Here is a 16412-nt window from a genome sequence, read left to right on the forward strand (position 1 = left end):
AGGCGTCACGTAAATTGTTCCAGATGTTAACGCATGGCTCTCTGTGGACAGGTCTATTTTCCCCATTGTAATTTGAAAGGAGAAACTATTTTCCTATTCAGTGTTTGTTTGAACCTAAATCAAAGTCTGTGTATCACTTTGTTAAAATTATATCAGCCAATGTTAACGGATTGATATTTCTCTTTCCCCTCCGCACTAGATACTTGAAGACAATATGGAAAAATGCCATTTGAAAACATGCTAAATTATGCAACGTTCTCAATGGTTCACTGCATAAGAAACCAGTGTAAAGGTCTTCTACTCCTTGGAGATGACCTATCTTCTGGGACCATTTTTCTTCCCAATTGTACCCATTTATTTTCTTTGTTATTTGGCCTTTTAGTTGATACAATGAACCAAGAAATATGGTTCTTTTCATGAAAACGTGTATATATTGTGGTTGGCAAAAGTGCGGTGAGGAATAATCTCAGTGTCTTGTAAACACGGCAGAAATGTAGAAATATAGAAATATAGAAGTAGAGATTAATGGTCTACCAATAACATGGCCTTTATAACTTCCAAAAGTCCCAATCTGTTGGACATTGTCATACACAATAAAATGACCTAGAGCAGTTTGGAAAGTAGAGCCAATTACTTCCTGTCTCCTGGATAGTCATTAATTTAACCATTTACTTGGAGAAGGTCCAGTGGAAGTCTCAAATCATTTGCACCCCCTCAAGTGCCAGCTGTAAAACTTGAGGTGTTAGGCTAGTTGAAAGTACACGCTGAAGCTCTCTAAATGTTGTCAATATTTAATGTACCAGGCATCAATATACATAGATACTTAATTTTGGAGATTGTTCTGTGTTAAACAGGGGGTATGGGCTGGGTGCCTACTTGCTATCTTACTGTAGCCATAAACATTAGTGTTAGAGAGAGTCATGAAGAAACTCTGAACCCCCAAGAGCAATACAAACCTATTAAAATCACCAATGCTCTGAAGCTAAAATGTGTAGATGAGGGATTTGGTTGGGGTAAAGATACATTACAAATTCCTAGATAAAAAAGGGCATGGCAGGAATTATACTTGATCAGTTTTCTAAATAAGAGCACAGATCCATCCCTTCCACATCTTGACAAAGATGAGATGTTAGAAAGCTTTTAACATGTCGAACACTCATCATGCCATGTTAGCGCCAAATGTCTCCCCAAAAAATCATGTGCCATAGGAGAATAAGAAAAATGATTTCCAAGCCCTGTGTAAATCTCAACCCTTGGAGAGTGAATGCATTGGTATGAATCTGATCATTATTGAGGCATGAAAGGGGTTTTATAGTGAATTAAAAGAGCTTAGTATGAGGAGATTACCATGGTGGAATGAAGGCATTGTATTAAGACGGTTGGAGGGATAAGGGATAGAGGGTGGAGGTGGGAACTTTCTATTAGTGAAGGATGAGGAGCACCTGAAAGAGACAAATTAAATGCAAGACAGACTATACATTACGATTCATTCCCAGACTCAGTGACTCCCTGATCCAGCCTTATCAGCTTCAGGAATTAAGTTACATCATCAATAAAACTGTCGACATATTTACCCACTGCAATTAAATAGATGGATGACTCCATAAAAGCAATTGTTACCCAAGTAACTGATCAGAATATTAATAGGGTAGTTTTCTATTTGTACCCTATAAATGGAAAAGCACAACTAACACATTCCCCTTTTTGGCTTTTAAGAGTTTATCTCACAAACTATTTCCACTACTACAACACTAATGATGCTGATGAAACAAGCCAGCTCAAGTCTCTCCCCTCATGTTAACCCTTAATGTACAGATGTGAATTGTTACACTGCAGTCACAATACAATGTAGTGCTTAATAGCAATTGAGTAGCCACCCGCATTCTTAGAAATGTACAGTACATTTTGGCAAATTAATATAAGATGTAAATTAGCATTTGCAGTCCAACACAATAAGTCTAAAGAATTGTGACAGATTCCCTGGGAGTGGAGCAGGTGTTAACTTTCAAACAGATGTTTCTGTTGGTTCATAATGATATTAACATTAAAAGCTATGAATTTTGAAAGTATAAAGTTTTGTATCATCAGCTATTCACACATATGTTCAAATCTGACTTATTTCCTGTGTTTTACTGGGTGAACCTCTTTTTGTAAGAATAAAATGCATAAACAATCATTTCTGTTTCCAGCTATGTCTGTTGGTACGAGCAAAAGCATGTGAAGCTCAGTGCTCTCAACCATACAACCTCAACATGTATTATTGGCTTGCTTTTGTCTGCCACATCAATTTATATCTCTTTATCCACACAGACATTGTTTCCTGGTAGACCAGATGTTAGCTAGGGCTGGATTGTTTGACGTCAGAGCTATTTGCTCTCCCATGGATAACAGGTCAACTGGATCATGAATTATAAGGTGACATCACAGTAGTACTGTATATTGCAAAGATAAATGATTTAATGTCCTCGCATGACTCTCATAACCACCAGGATTTCCAAAGCATGCCATACCATGACTGCTAAAGGTAAGATTCCTCGACAGAATACTCTAGATCACGGTCGTATCTGCCTCCTCCAACCACATTAGTATCTTCTGACATTCACTACTGTCAACTGTGAGCTTTATCATGAACAAAAGGATATTTGAATATCTGTAAATATGAGAGTAGCTACTCAGGATACAGTAAAACTAGCTGGATTTCTGACATTAACATATTTATTCAGCACATACATGTAAAACTCCTTCAAACTGGCCTTAACATAAAAAGAAAACATCTACCCTAAACATGTATTACATGTTACAATAATGTTGCACACCAAAATCCAAATGACCGATCATTACATTTACAACCACTACAGATGTAGGATCTTCATTTGAGCCAGTTTGCCACAGCAGGAACATAATCCCGCAGCAACAGGAAATGTGAAGTATTATGTGGATTTTAATGGACTTTTGTTTTCATGGGGGAAAATCAAGGCTGAATTGTCAAAGTGGAAATTACAGAATTCAGGAGCCTTTTTAAACCTCAAATACACAACAAGTTTTCAATTTCCTACATTGCGGGAAAGTTCTGCAACACGGTGATCAAATTAAAATCCTGCATCTGCAATTGAATATCCATTTTGATCTATGTTTCCCTGAATCTCAGTTAACCATATAATGTTAATTGGGTACCAAGAATATATAGTTAGCCACCATGTTATGGATACGCTGATGCTATCATACCATTAAGAAAAGCCTAAATTAAAGAGGCATTACAAACACCCCTATGGCAGACATTCTTTTGTTGTTGATTCTTGACGTGATAAATCATCAGAAGCCACTCACTTCTTCTTTGAATGTATGCTTTTGCCGTAGTAACTCCTCCTTAAAAAGAATGAAGTGCAGCTGTATTCTCCAGCCAGACTATGGCAGCCTGCTGAGCCTAGACACTTCATCGTGCATGAGGGAACTCTGATCAATGCTGGCAAGATTAGACATCGAGTGAGTTTGTTTTCTACCCAGCCCAAAAGTAGCACCCGCTGAGCAGAGGATGCTTTAAAAAAAAACACTTTTAACTCATATAAATGTCTTCTGAAATGTGGATGCTCAAAGATAAAGATGCAGGGTTGTGTGTGTTCTGTTGACAAACTCTTAAGCTACTGTAGATCACCAGCAATGACATTTGTCTAACTTTGATATAATTCATGCTAATTAGATGCACATTTTGTTAGAGTTGCAACCAAAGCAAATGTCCATGAAATACCTCTGCTATAAATCTACTTCCGTAATTTGTTCTGAGGTTAGGACATGAGCCATGACCATAGACATTAAAACCAGTAGACAGTGATACAGTAGCATCCATGTATTCCTATGGAAAACTCCCGATAGCGCATGAAGCCGGAAGTATTTTAATTTAAAGTAAGCCATAATGCTGAATGGGGCTGAATGGCACCAAAAACATTGTTAAGGATCATGGTGAAAGTGGTAACTAGCAATTGATCATGGTTGATGTAGTCGTTTCCATCCTGCCTGAGAGAGTCAACCTTAAGTCAACCTTAACCTCATAGCTTGCCAGCCTGTGAAAACTCTGTGTCAGCACGTGGTCCTGTGTGACGACAAATGTGGTAGTCAGAATGACTCTTGTATAATGTCCTCAATTTTGCAACCCTACTAGTGACCCTTAGGCGACATGCTGAGGTCTAAAAGCCTGCGTTCCCTCTCTGCAGCACACTCAGTGCAGGACTGAGGTCCAACAGACGTCTCCAAAATATGAGTCACAGTAAAACATTGAAGATGTCAACTGAACAACTCTGGTGTTGCTAACGTAACGTTGAGACTGGTAGATTGATGTTGCAAGAGAAAAAGCAAGAATGAGTGCTGATGCAGGTTGATCGTGTAATAATGGTGCTGACTTATAATAGCTAGTATAAAGAGGATGATGCATCTATTGCAAAGGCGAAAGTAAAGACATGGGAAAAAAAGGTACAAATGTTGCCCTCGCTTCTGTCAATATAATATCCCATATAACATCCCATTTACACCTTGAAATGTATTTTGGGATCACACCTAATGCCATACCCCTTTTTGAGCGTTGGACCAGTAACTGAAAGGTTGCTGGTTCGAATCCCTGAGCTGACTATGTGAAAAATCTGTCGATGTGCCCTTGAGCAAAGCACCTACTCCTAATTGTTCCTGTAAGTCGCTCTGGATAAGACCGTCTGCTAAATGACTAAAATGTCAAATGTAAGTGACAGCCATCTGTTCGGGATCAGATCTGGTGAACAAGCAAAGCTTGCATAGCCTCCCTTGTATAATGAAGCATTGGTTGTAATATCCACATGACAATTAAGGAAAGTTGATGGGAGGTAGAGTAGGATCTCACTCATTCTGTATGATCCTAATCCAATGCTAAATGAAGATGAAAATCATACACATGTTAGAACAATAATGTACAAAATTATCCAAAATAGAAACCATATAAATGAGATGTGCACTGAATTATATAACACACCCAGGGCCAAAACACTGCTTCAGTTCTAGCATCACCTTAAGAAATAGACTGTTCCACTACAAATGCGGTCTTTGAACAGATATCCACAATGGTCTGCTGCATTTGATGCCAATCTAATGAGGGATTGACTCCCATTTGCCTGATATTTTGAGGATACAGATCCGAGTGGCTGTCATGCATTTCTTTTAACAAATGGATTTGTGAGAAGTGTCATGTAAATAGGCTAACAATGGATTGCTTGAACATGTAGAGCAGGGGTAAAGTAACAAAAATCATTGGACCGTGCCTTAATCCTCACATCTACCCTTAATTCCTGGGTCATGCAAAACCTCCACCCACACAAAGATAGACAGACTAAAAGAAACACACTGATCGTGAGTGAGAGTGTTTGTGTGTGAACGTGTATGTGTGAGTAAGTGTGTGTGTGTGTGCGCGCGCGCGTGTGTGCGCGCGCGCATGTGTGTTTCTTATTTCGACAATCTAGCTCTTCAGCATCCTCTCATTGAACCGCCTGGTGCACTGGTCTGCACTGCCCACTGCTCTCCCAATGCCTCCCAATATTTTCCAAGTGCCAGGATTTACACTAGAGGTCTACACACAACTAATTAATTACATATCAGACCCTTCAGAAGACCAAGTCCACCACCTAAATTGACATTTTAAGAGGCAGAAACATTATAGGCTAACTGTTATACATTCAAAATGATTATGCCATGCGCTATAATGCAAGGATGCATTCATCATAGCCAAGTTTCACTTACGCTGCTATTTTGGCCGGACCAATGCACCATGGCTTGGTTATGAGCTGAATCCCCCGTGAGTGCGAATGTAGAACTACTAAGTTTCAACTCATGTTGCCCGGGGGTTGACGCATCTTCACCGTTCCATCCGAATACGGACCAAGATGTTTTGCTCTCCGCCGTTTGGAAGCTGCGCTTTCGTCGACGGCGAAGGTTCCTCAAACTTGCCCCAGCCTTCTTTTTTGATAACTCATGTCGTTTAAGTCTATTTTCTCTTCCAAAACTATTAATTGTATTATGTCTAGTGTTATTGACGGTTACTTTATTGAGGGTGGCAGGTGGCGGCATAAGCCTATCTGTGAGTTTGGAGGTGATGCCCGAGCCACTTTGATGTTGATAGAGCACTTCAGAACTGTCCACGAGCCGACGTTCTTCTAATCCACGGCTGTATGATTTATTTACAAACGGCTGCTCGGATTCAGGGACTGAACTTCTTGCCTCGCCATCACCGGAGACGCGCGCTAAATATTCCGCAACATTGGCTTTTTTACAGATGCTTTTAAAGGGGTGACAACCTGGTGACTTCTCTGCAACCCCCACAGCTTCATCCTCTGGTCCCTTTCCAAATTGATCAAATCCCACTTTAGAGAGTTCCCGGGGAGCCGGCTTGATAACAGAGAGTTGGCTTGATGGAATGCACCTTATATTTGTTTTTGTCATGTCCAGGGTGGAAGTTAAAGTAAAAAGACACATCCACATAGCAATGAGCCAATGAGGGCAGCAACCGACGGTTGTTTCCATCCCTAGTTTAGGTTAGTCCGATTTGAATTATAACCTGAAGATAATTAGACTACTTTTTAGGGTTTGATTATTATCCGCTGAATCGCTCCGGGAACGGAGGTTGCTACAGTGTGCGAAGAAGCGCTCACAGAAGTAGTGATGCAAACGATGCACCGGAGGAGGAGCTGGCGGTTGGATTCGGTCATGATAGGAGAGAGAATAGCCAGAATCTGACTAGACGTTCATTTGGAGAGAGGCGAAAAGAGAGCTATCCCCTGTACTTTAACATGATAGCAACCCTGATAATAAAGTGGTCTTACTGTTTAGTGGAAGTTCTTCTCTGGATAACATGGAAAATGATACATGGAGTATTATTTCAGTCATATTTTCATTAAGGAGTAGCCTATAAAACATACTGATATATGCATTGTAAATAAAAGATTTCAATGCTTATGAATTGCCTTCTATAAAGTATCAAGGACGCTTATCAAATAATTTAATTTAGATGTTAATTGTATTTTTTTGCTCACAGAAACAATGAGAAAATCTAGAAAAATAAATAACGAATTGTTAATTTTATAAAACAGCCCATACAATCATCTGCCAGAGAGTAGCTTCAATCGGCCCGAGCGCCAAGTAATATATTTGGGCCAGATAACCCACACATGAATCGGCCCGAGCCCCAAGTAATATATACATTTGGGCCAGATAACTCTCATCGGAATCAGCCCGAGCCCCAAGTAATACATTTGGGCGAGATAACTCACACCGGAATCGGGCCGAGCCCCAAGTAATATATACATTTGGGGCAGATAACTCTCACCGGAATTGGCCCGAGCTCAATCCCCCCATCCTAGCAATAAATCCAGACTCGGGCCACATGACGTCGGCCGAGTCTGACTTCTCAGCCGAGTTCACCGACTCAGCTGGAATCAGCTCAGATCCACCATGCTAGCTGGGTAACTTCCTGAAATTCTACACATTTTGCCATGGGGCAAAGAGAACAATTTGCAGTTTTTATATTTAATCTCATGACTTCCCATGAGGCTGAGCAAAACTTTTACTGTTTTAAATTTTATTTCCTGCAATTGTACACATTTTGCCATGGTGCAGAGAGGAAAATGTGCAGTTTTATAGCTAATCTCATTCTATTCTACACATTTAGCCCTGAGGCTGAGAGAACATTTAGCATTTTTAAAGCCAATTAAAGCTGAAGGCACTGGATTATGACCTGTCTTGTTTGCTAAAAGAACAAAGGAAGTAGGCAGTGGCATGGTGCATATAGCCATAGAAGCACAGTGACATATGCCTCAATGCAGTCATATTTGTGGTTTATTGGGGGTGTGGCTTTCAGTTGCTTATTTCTGACTACCCATCCCATGGGAGTGAATGCCATTCCATTGCACTGGATTATGACTACAGTATGAATTATATCTGATGGTGTTTGCATGTTTCGGTAAAAAGAAAAATAATGTCCAATTTGGAACACTGACAAGTTGAGAGCATAAATTATTTATTTCTTTGCTCAATCTGATTGAGCTCAGTAGGTGGGTCCAGGCCCACCTAAGCGCCTGAGTTAACTTAGAGCAAAGAGCATCAGATATTCAGCAGAAACATTCCCTCAGACAGCGATATGTAGATCATGACTCTGGGACATTATCCTGCCCTCACCGTGACATTTTCTCTGAACCTTCACCTTAGTTATTGCCATCAGGAATTACAGGTTTGAAATATTGCTGTGAAATACAGTGGGGAGCTCTGTTGTGTTGCCATTTCAAAATTGGCCCATGACCTGTTGTCATCTTTGGAAAATGTCCCTTTTGCCAATCTAATTGAGTGTCCAGGGACCTACAACAATGCACTGTCAGTGTACCAACACAGCTAAAATAATGAGCAGGTCAGACTCTAAGAACCTTCATGCTGTGAGTTACAATTTTCTAACGGTGTGGGGTGCTAATATTATAATTTTATCTTCTGGCTGGCATTGGTACTCACCTAAATCTCAGTGGGTTGCAATGGAGGTGTGGCCAATCATTTTGCCAGCCTTCTATTCTGGGAAAGTAATACAACATCATAGCAGAATAGTAACGCATGAAGTTGCTGAAAATATGCTAAATTATGGCAATACATTGGCCATAGCATACAGTATATGAAATCCTTCATACTGTGCAATAGGCTTCTTGGATTGAATGCAACATTGGTGCAAACCATTAGAATCCTCACCATGCTAGCTATTTGATTCTATTCCTGGGTAACATTTAGTCAATAGGAGGAGGTTGGTTTTGACTGATGCCTTAGAGAGTCTCTATATTGATCTGTCCTCCCCATCGCTTTGCTTGAGCCGGGACGTGTTCCTGTTACATGGAGGGGTCAGCAGCACAGGGCCGTCTTTCATTCAGAGCCATTAGCAATGCAGTGTGCACTAGCTCTCTCAATCTGTTTCAGTTATCCTGCATCAGACAAGAAGGAAACATGCCTAATGCAGATGAATGGTTGATTGGGAATTTCAATCACGCTTCGGCCTATGTGTGTATACAAAACACATTTGATCCACTGCTAAAAGTTACCGGAAATATACCACAGAACATGAATCAGTGTATTGAAGGTTTCACATGTGTTTAAGTATTTTTAAATGTATGATAAAAAGTTGTGAAATAGTGTAGACTGGTAGTATTTATAGAAGAATACATAATAGGAGATTAAATGTTATGTTCCAAGGACAGTTGAAGGGAACATGAAAAGAAACATGAATTTAACTGTGATCTCGGTTTATCGTGTCATTATCATATATGGGTGTAAGCTTTAATAACTGCTTACATATTAGGCCTACCTGTGGGTGTGCACACCCCATGGCAAAATGTATGATTGTCTTTCAAGAAAGAGGATCGCTCTAGCTTTGGCTGGCTTTCTGTCACACACACAGACTGAATACAAACTGCATAATTCTCCCTGACATTGGGGTTAGCATTGAGGAGTTTACCACATCAGTCTCCAGCTTCATTAATAAGTGCATCTACGACGTCATCCCCACAGTGACCGTAAGTACATATCCCAACCAGAAGCCATGGATTACAGGCAATATCTGTACTAAAGGCTAGAGCTGCCGATTTCAAGGAACGGGACACTATTTTATTTATTTATTTCACCTTTATTTTACCAGGTAGGCCAGTTGAGAACAAGTTCTCATTTACAACTGTGACCTGGCCAAGATAAAGTAAAGCAGTACGACAAAAACAACACAGAGTTACACATGGGATAAACAAATGTGCAGTCAATAGCACAATAGAAAACCTGTATATTGTGTGTGCAAATGGAGTAAGGAGGTAAGGCAATAAATAGGCCATATTGGCGAAGTAATTACAATTAATCCAGACACCTATAAGAAATCCCGCTTCGACCAAACGACAAGCCATCAAACAGGCAAAGCATCAATACAGAACTAAGATGGAGTCCTATTACATCGGCTCTGATGCTCTTCGGATGTGGCAGGGCTCGCAAACTATCATGAATTACAAAGGGAAACCCAGCCGTGAGCTGCCCAGTGACACAAACCTACCAGACGAGCTAAATGCCTTCTATGCTTGCTTCGAGGCAAGCAACACTGGACAATGCATGAGAGCACCATCTGTTCCAGACAACTGTGTGATCATGCTCTCCGCAGCCAATGTGAGTAAACACTTTAAACAGGTTAACATTCACAAGGACCGATTACAAGGATGTGTGCTCAGAGCATGCGCTGACCAGCTGGCAAGTGTCTTCACTGACATTATCGAACTCTCCCTGAGCCAGTTTGTAATACCTACATGTTTCAAGCAGACCACCATAGTCCCTATGCCCAAGAACATCAAAGTAACCTGTCTAAATGACTATCGCCCCATATTACTCACATCTGTAGCCATGAAATGCACTTCACACTGGAGCCCCTCAGGGGTGTGTGCTTACTCCCCTCCTGTACTCCCTGTTCACCCATGACTGCGTGGCCGCACACTACTACAACACCATTATTAAGTTTGCTGATCACCGAAACCGGTGAGACTGCCTACAGGGAGGAGGTCAGAGACCTTGCAGTGTGGTGCCAGGAAAACAACCTCTCCCTCAATGTCAGCAAGACAAAGGAGCTGATTGTGTACTACAGAAAATGGAGGGCCGAGCATACCCCCATTCACATTGACAGGGCTATAATGGAACGGGTCGAGAGCTTCAAGTTCCTCTGTGTCCACATCACTAAGGATATATCATGGTCCACACACACCAACACAGCCGTGAAGAGGGCACAACCACGCCACTTCCTCCTCAGGGGAAAAGATTTGGCCTGAGCCTACATATCCTCAAAAGGTTATTCAGCTGCACCATTGAGAGCATTTTGACTGGCTGCATGACTGCTTGGTATGTCAACTGCATGGCATCCAACCGCAAGGCACTACAGAGGTTAATGCGAACAGCCCAGTACATCACTGGGGTCGAGCTTCCTGACATCTAGTAGCTCTATACCAGGCGGTGTCACAGGAATTATCTATCCTGTTGCCTAGTCAATCTATGCCTCCTAGTTATATGTACTGTATATATCAGTGGAGGCTGCTGAGGAGAGAACGGCTTACTTTTCTATTATTTCTCCATTTTCTTTCTCTCTGCATTGTTGGAAAAGCCCGTAAGTAAGCATTTAACTGTTAGTCTACACCTGTTGTGTGTGAAGCATATGACTTACACTATTTTATTTTATCTTAAATTGTTCATTTGCAGATTTGGAAGCATGCCCTGCAGAATGCACTCTTAGGAGAAAAGATGGATCCTAGCTGTTGATTTCCCCTGTTAGTTAAATTGAACAGACCTTGAAATTCTTTGTAGAATTGTAGCCTATTTTCAAGGTCTCTTCCTCTGTCTAGAAATAGCTTCAATTGTTAGCTTCCCTCTCACACCTTTCTGTAACAAAGGCGATGCAAAAGAGGAGAAAACAAACATAGCATTCGTCCAAACAGAAGATGACAAGACAAAAAGGCAATGAAGGATGAAATGCCAGGGCATTAGTTATGCACAGTGTCCACCCCGCCTCCCCTCTGCTCCAACAAACATCTGCCTTTACTGCAGTAGGAGCTGTGGCAATGGATCAGACTCAGCATCACCTCCACACTCACAGATATCACTCCCACAGGAAGATAATCCTTTTGATCGCAGATTATTACTTATCTAATCCTGATTGAAAACGAAAAGAAAGTCCATCTGCGGTGTGGGTTGATTGATTCTGTTTTGGTCAGCCGTGCACTGTACTCCTATCAGTGTTGAGTTGATGGGTTTTTTCAGCTAGCTCATTTTAGTGATGGACGCTTGAGACTTACACTTCAATTAGTACCCAGCACACCTCTGGGGCAGCTGAAGAGACGATCGCCTTTTCAACTAATAATTTCAAATACATTACTAAGAGATAAATTGCAAGACAATACAGGCAGCGGGTTAAGTGTTTTGACCCTTGTGGAATGCTATAGGCCATATCTATTGACGGCACAAATCCTCTGGTCTATTTAGCTGAAGAAGAAGGATATACAATGCAAGCCTTTCAGGTTCAGTGGCTGCTATGGTGTTGGTATCACAAACCAGAGAGATGATAGTCTATGCACAAAGAGATACATTAATTATAAATGTGTTGATATACAGTTTGTACAGATATAAACATCAATGTCGAACCAGTTTAGGATCAATAGATAACAGACAGGTGGATGAATCTCACAGCACATACAGTCACATTTAAAAGGGAATATGATATGAACTTCTGAGAAGCTTATTTTAGCGATAGTGTAATGCAAGAAAAACTAACAGTCTCATTGTGGCCTTTCGCACATATGCTGTCTTCGAGTGTTTGGTCTGTTGCCTTCACGCAGATTAGACAGAGTCCTCTCATCTCTCTGTCCTCCCTCTATTCCCTTCTTTCCGGGTAGAACACAGTCACTCTCTCCCCTCCCTCTTAGTGTCCCAGTAGTAGCAGCTGTGGGAGTTCTATATGATGATAGTGTGATGTTCACCAGCCTCTCTGCTCTCTCTGGGTCCCATTCTTTAAATCAACAGCCACGGGGCTTGTGTTGCTGTTACTCTGTCTATTCTACTATGGTGGGGGCTTCTTGTGGAGCTGAAGTAATTCGAGCCTGGCCTAGAATCAGGTTTACGGTAGTCTCAGTGTTTTGTGTAGCTCCGGTGTAAGAAGGTTCCTCATGGCTCAGTTGAGGTTTCCAGACTTTTTTCCCTGCCTAATTAGTAATGAGACATATAAACAATGAGAAGGTCACTCTTGTTGTTTTTTCTGTAAAAGTCCTGCAGGTTGCTAGCTCCATATGCTAGACCTCTAATGAGGTAATACCAGTTTATCCCGAGCAGTCAAAAGGCCATGGCAACAGTTAAACCACTGAGGTTTGCACAAGTACAAGGGGAAAACTCCCACACAATGCATCAGTCATTCACAAAGGAAAATATCTTATCTTCCAGAAGACCCCTGAAATTTTCAGGACTGTCGTTTTTTAGCCTTGTGAACAGGGCATGAGAGAAACATCCTCCTATTCATCAATTATTAAACAAAGCATATATCACAACCTTTGAGATCAAAACAGCATTCTTGTAAGATACAGGGGGGCAACTCTGATATTTAGCACTGTGAAGTGCAAAACAAATCTAAAATGGAAAGGTTAGATGTTTGAAATCTGACACAAGCACAGAGCCTTTGTAATTTCCCTGACAGGTACACAATATGGCAGAGGAGCACTGTAGGGTATATGAATCTATCTTTGTACCTCTCCAAGAGGCTGAGGATTTTGCACCAACACACAGAATAGGGTTCCTGTGAAAATGAATATTTGATGATATTGCTAGCAGGCTATGATTGGAAGCATGAGCGGATTAGCATTCATAACCGCCTCTTGAGCAGAACTTTCATCATTATCAACCTTTAAGTTTAACAGCCAGCGTTAATGCCTACTCTGCTCCTAAGGGGCTGTAGAATAGCATGTTACTGTCTTCCTGGGGTTGAAAACGAAAAGGCAGGTAAAAAATATTGACCCTCTTTTACAGTTTCTCAATCGCTTTGGCACATTTTTTTAAACAGTCTTAACATTCTCTAAACTGTAAGTGCAATTGTCACAACTGTTTTATGGGACATCACGACTACTGCATGTCCACAAAATGTAGTAACTCACCCAAAACATATAATTCACGCTTCAAAACCTAGTTATTGTGTCAGTAAATTGGCCAATGCCACCAAAAGGAAACGTTTTTTTGTCATCGTGTGAGCCGTACTGGTGAAAATGTTAAGCTGTTTTTTTCACCATGGCAGTCAACCCTGGGAATGTTTGTTATATACAAATGTCAGTTTTGTTCTACTTTTTTGTTGACACTGACTGCTTACTGTACTATACCATAATGTCAGTTGTGTCGAGCTGAATGCTATTGTGTATCACACAGAGCTTTTTAGATCCCAATTTCAACAGTAGGTAAAAGTTTACTGGGAAAAGTCAATACTGTACAATACTGTAGTACACAGTTAAAGAATACGCACATTTGTATATATACAGTACATTTATTTTTGTAGCAATGTGTTGCATGTAAACAGAAAATTCACATTTGCATGTTCATTTTTACATATTTCTTACATGCAGAGTCATATATAGTGATGAGAAAATTTGCCACAAAATGACATCCATGCAAAAAAGAAGAAGAAAAAACACAACAGTGAAAAAACCTGCGGTAGTACGTAACACTACAAATTCCCATCTTCTTGGTGGACATCCTGTCACTCTTGTCGGTCTGGCCAGAGATTTTCCTCAACATCACATCTGATGTTTCCCTTGCAAAGCACCGGGGGGGGGGGGGGGGGGGGGATTTCCTGCAATGCTCGCCTGTGATGTCCTCACAAGCAGCATTCATGGCATCTAACAGAGACATCTGATCTAGTGCCCGATAGTCGTATACTTTCCACCTCCATGCTGAACAAACCTCTTCTATCGGTTTCAGGATTGGGGAGGATGGTGGAAGGAACTCCATTGTTATCCTTTCATGCGCAGCAAACCTTTCCCTAAAAATGCTGGTTTGGTGGAAGCTGACATTATCCCACACAATTACATAATTTGGCAAATCTGGTCTAACTAAACCTCTTTGGTGTATTAATGTATTTAGGAAGGCCAGGAGAAGTTGGGTGTTCTAGGGCCCAATGTCTGGAACATGTGTGCTCACACCATTCTCAGAAATGGCAGCACACATTGTAATTTTGCCCCCACGTTGGCCTGGTGTGCCAATTGTGGCTCGGTGTCCAATGAGATTGCGGCCACGCCTCCTGCCTTTGGCCAGATTGATGGTCTTCCATTGTAAGACCATGGGGACTCTTATTCTTTGTCTTCTACCTCTTCCTCTATTATGTCTTCCCCTAACACCACCACTACCACACATTCTTACACATCTTCTTATTTCTCTTCCACGAGCATGAAGCTGCTGTTCAGGGGTGTGCTGTTCCTCCGTGTTCCAAAATGGTAGTGATTGTGCTGTGGGCAAGCTCCATATAAGCTACCGTTCAAAAGTTTGGGGTCACTTAGAAATGTCCTTGTTTTTGAAAGAAAAGGGTCCATTAAAATAACAACAAATTGATCGGAACTACAGTGTAAACATTGTTAATGTTGTAAATGACTATTGTAGCTGGAAACGGCAGATTTTTAATAGAATATCTACATAGGCGTACAGAGGCCCATTCTCAGCAACCATCACTCCTGTGTTCCAATGGCATGTTGTGTTAGCTAATCCAAGTTTATCATTTTAAAAGGCTAATTCGTCATTAGAAAACCCTTTTGCAATTATGTTAGCACAGCTGAAAACGATTGAACTGATTAAAGAAGCAATAAAACTTGTCCTTCTTTAGACTAGTTGAGTATCTTCAGCATCAGCATTTGTGGGTTCGATTACAGGCTCAAAATGGCCAGAAACAAAGACCTTTCTTTTGAAACTCGTCAGTCTATTCTTGTTAATTTATGCTTAACTGGATTATTAAATAAACATCCAATGTAACTCCCTGTGATTAAGTATTGGCTACCATCCACAGCTAGTGATGCTGTCTTTTTTATTTTTGTCCATGTTGCCATAAGCATGCTTTTTGTTTAGACTCAAAATGTTGTAGCGAAAGGAATAACACAGATTATGTACCTTGCTCTTAGAGGTATGTGAGCTGTTTCAGTATCCTATGTTTAATGTGTTGAGTGACCTTCAGTAGGTCGTGGGGGAACAGGGCTTTCCAAAACAGTGAACCAATTCAAACAATTATATAATTCTCTTGCTCCTTGAAATGTCTCATGGAAATCTGAAAATGAATAGCCTATTCTTCAAAACCATGCATAGATCAAACTGCTCCTTTTGTCTGGCTTCTACCTCACAATGCCTGCTCCACCAAGATCCAAGGAACCTGTCACTTCTCACCCTGTGACACAAACACTGCTGCAGGCGCCCACGGTACTCTATTCTGTTTTGCATTTTATGTCAGGTTCTTTGGTCCGATGCCAGTAAGAGGATAAAAAGCTTTGGCCCCATGATATGATGGGGGTCCTGATTGAAAATCTAGTCAGAGTGGCTACTCTCTTTATAGGAGCTCATTAGTCAGAGAGACCTGTGTGCATTGTTCCAAGTCTGCAGAGTCAGCGAGGGAGCCACTCATCACTCCACCCAATCCAGTCTCCTGCACATCTGGTCTGGCAGCTCCAGGGTGACCTGTGTGCGCGCGCGCACACACACACACACACACACACACGCACACACACACACACACACACGCTAAAGCAAGTGCACATACATCGCCCCTAACACATGCAAAGTTATGCGTACAGGTCCATACCTACTCACACATACACATAATGTAGAATACACAAAGCTGCATACACACCAAG

At 41.2% G+C, this 16412-nt stretch overlaps 1 protein-coding gene across 1 annotated transcript in view; it reads right to left on the reverse strand.

Moving 5' to 3' along the window:
- The window catches only part of LOC110529136 (VPS10 domain-containing receptor SorCS1), a 54685-nt gene extending 47940 nt beyond the window's left edge, over nucleotides 1-6745 (reverse strand). The window contains exon 1 of the mRNA XM_021611274.3: nucleotides 5755-6745. Coding sequence (XP_021466949.3) covers nucleotides 5755-6534 — 780 coding nt within the window. The 5' untranslated portion in view covers nucleotides 6535-6745. The remainder of the gene's footprint in view (nucleotides 1-5754) is intronic.
- Nucleotides 6746-16412: the final 9667 nt, after the last annotated feature.

This window comes from Oncorhynchus mykiss, chromosome 1 (assembly GCF_057628025.1).
Source record: "Oncorhynchus mykiss isolate SJ-2025 chromosome 1, ASM5762802v1, whole genome shotgun sequence".
NCBI classification, from domain to species: domain Eukaryota; kingdom Metazoa; phylum Chordata; class Actinopteri; order Salmoniformes; family Salmonidae; genus Oncorhynchus; species Oncorhynchus mykiss.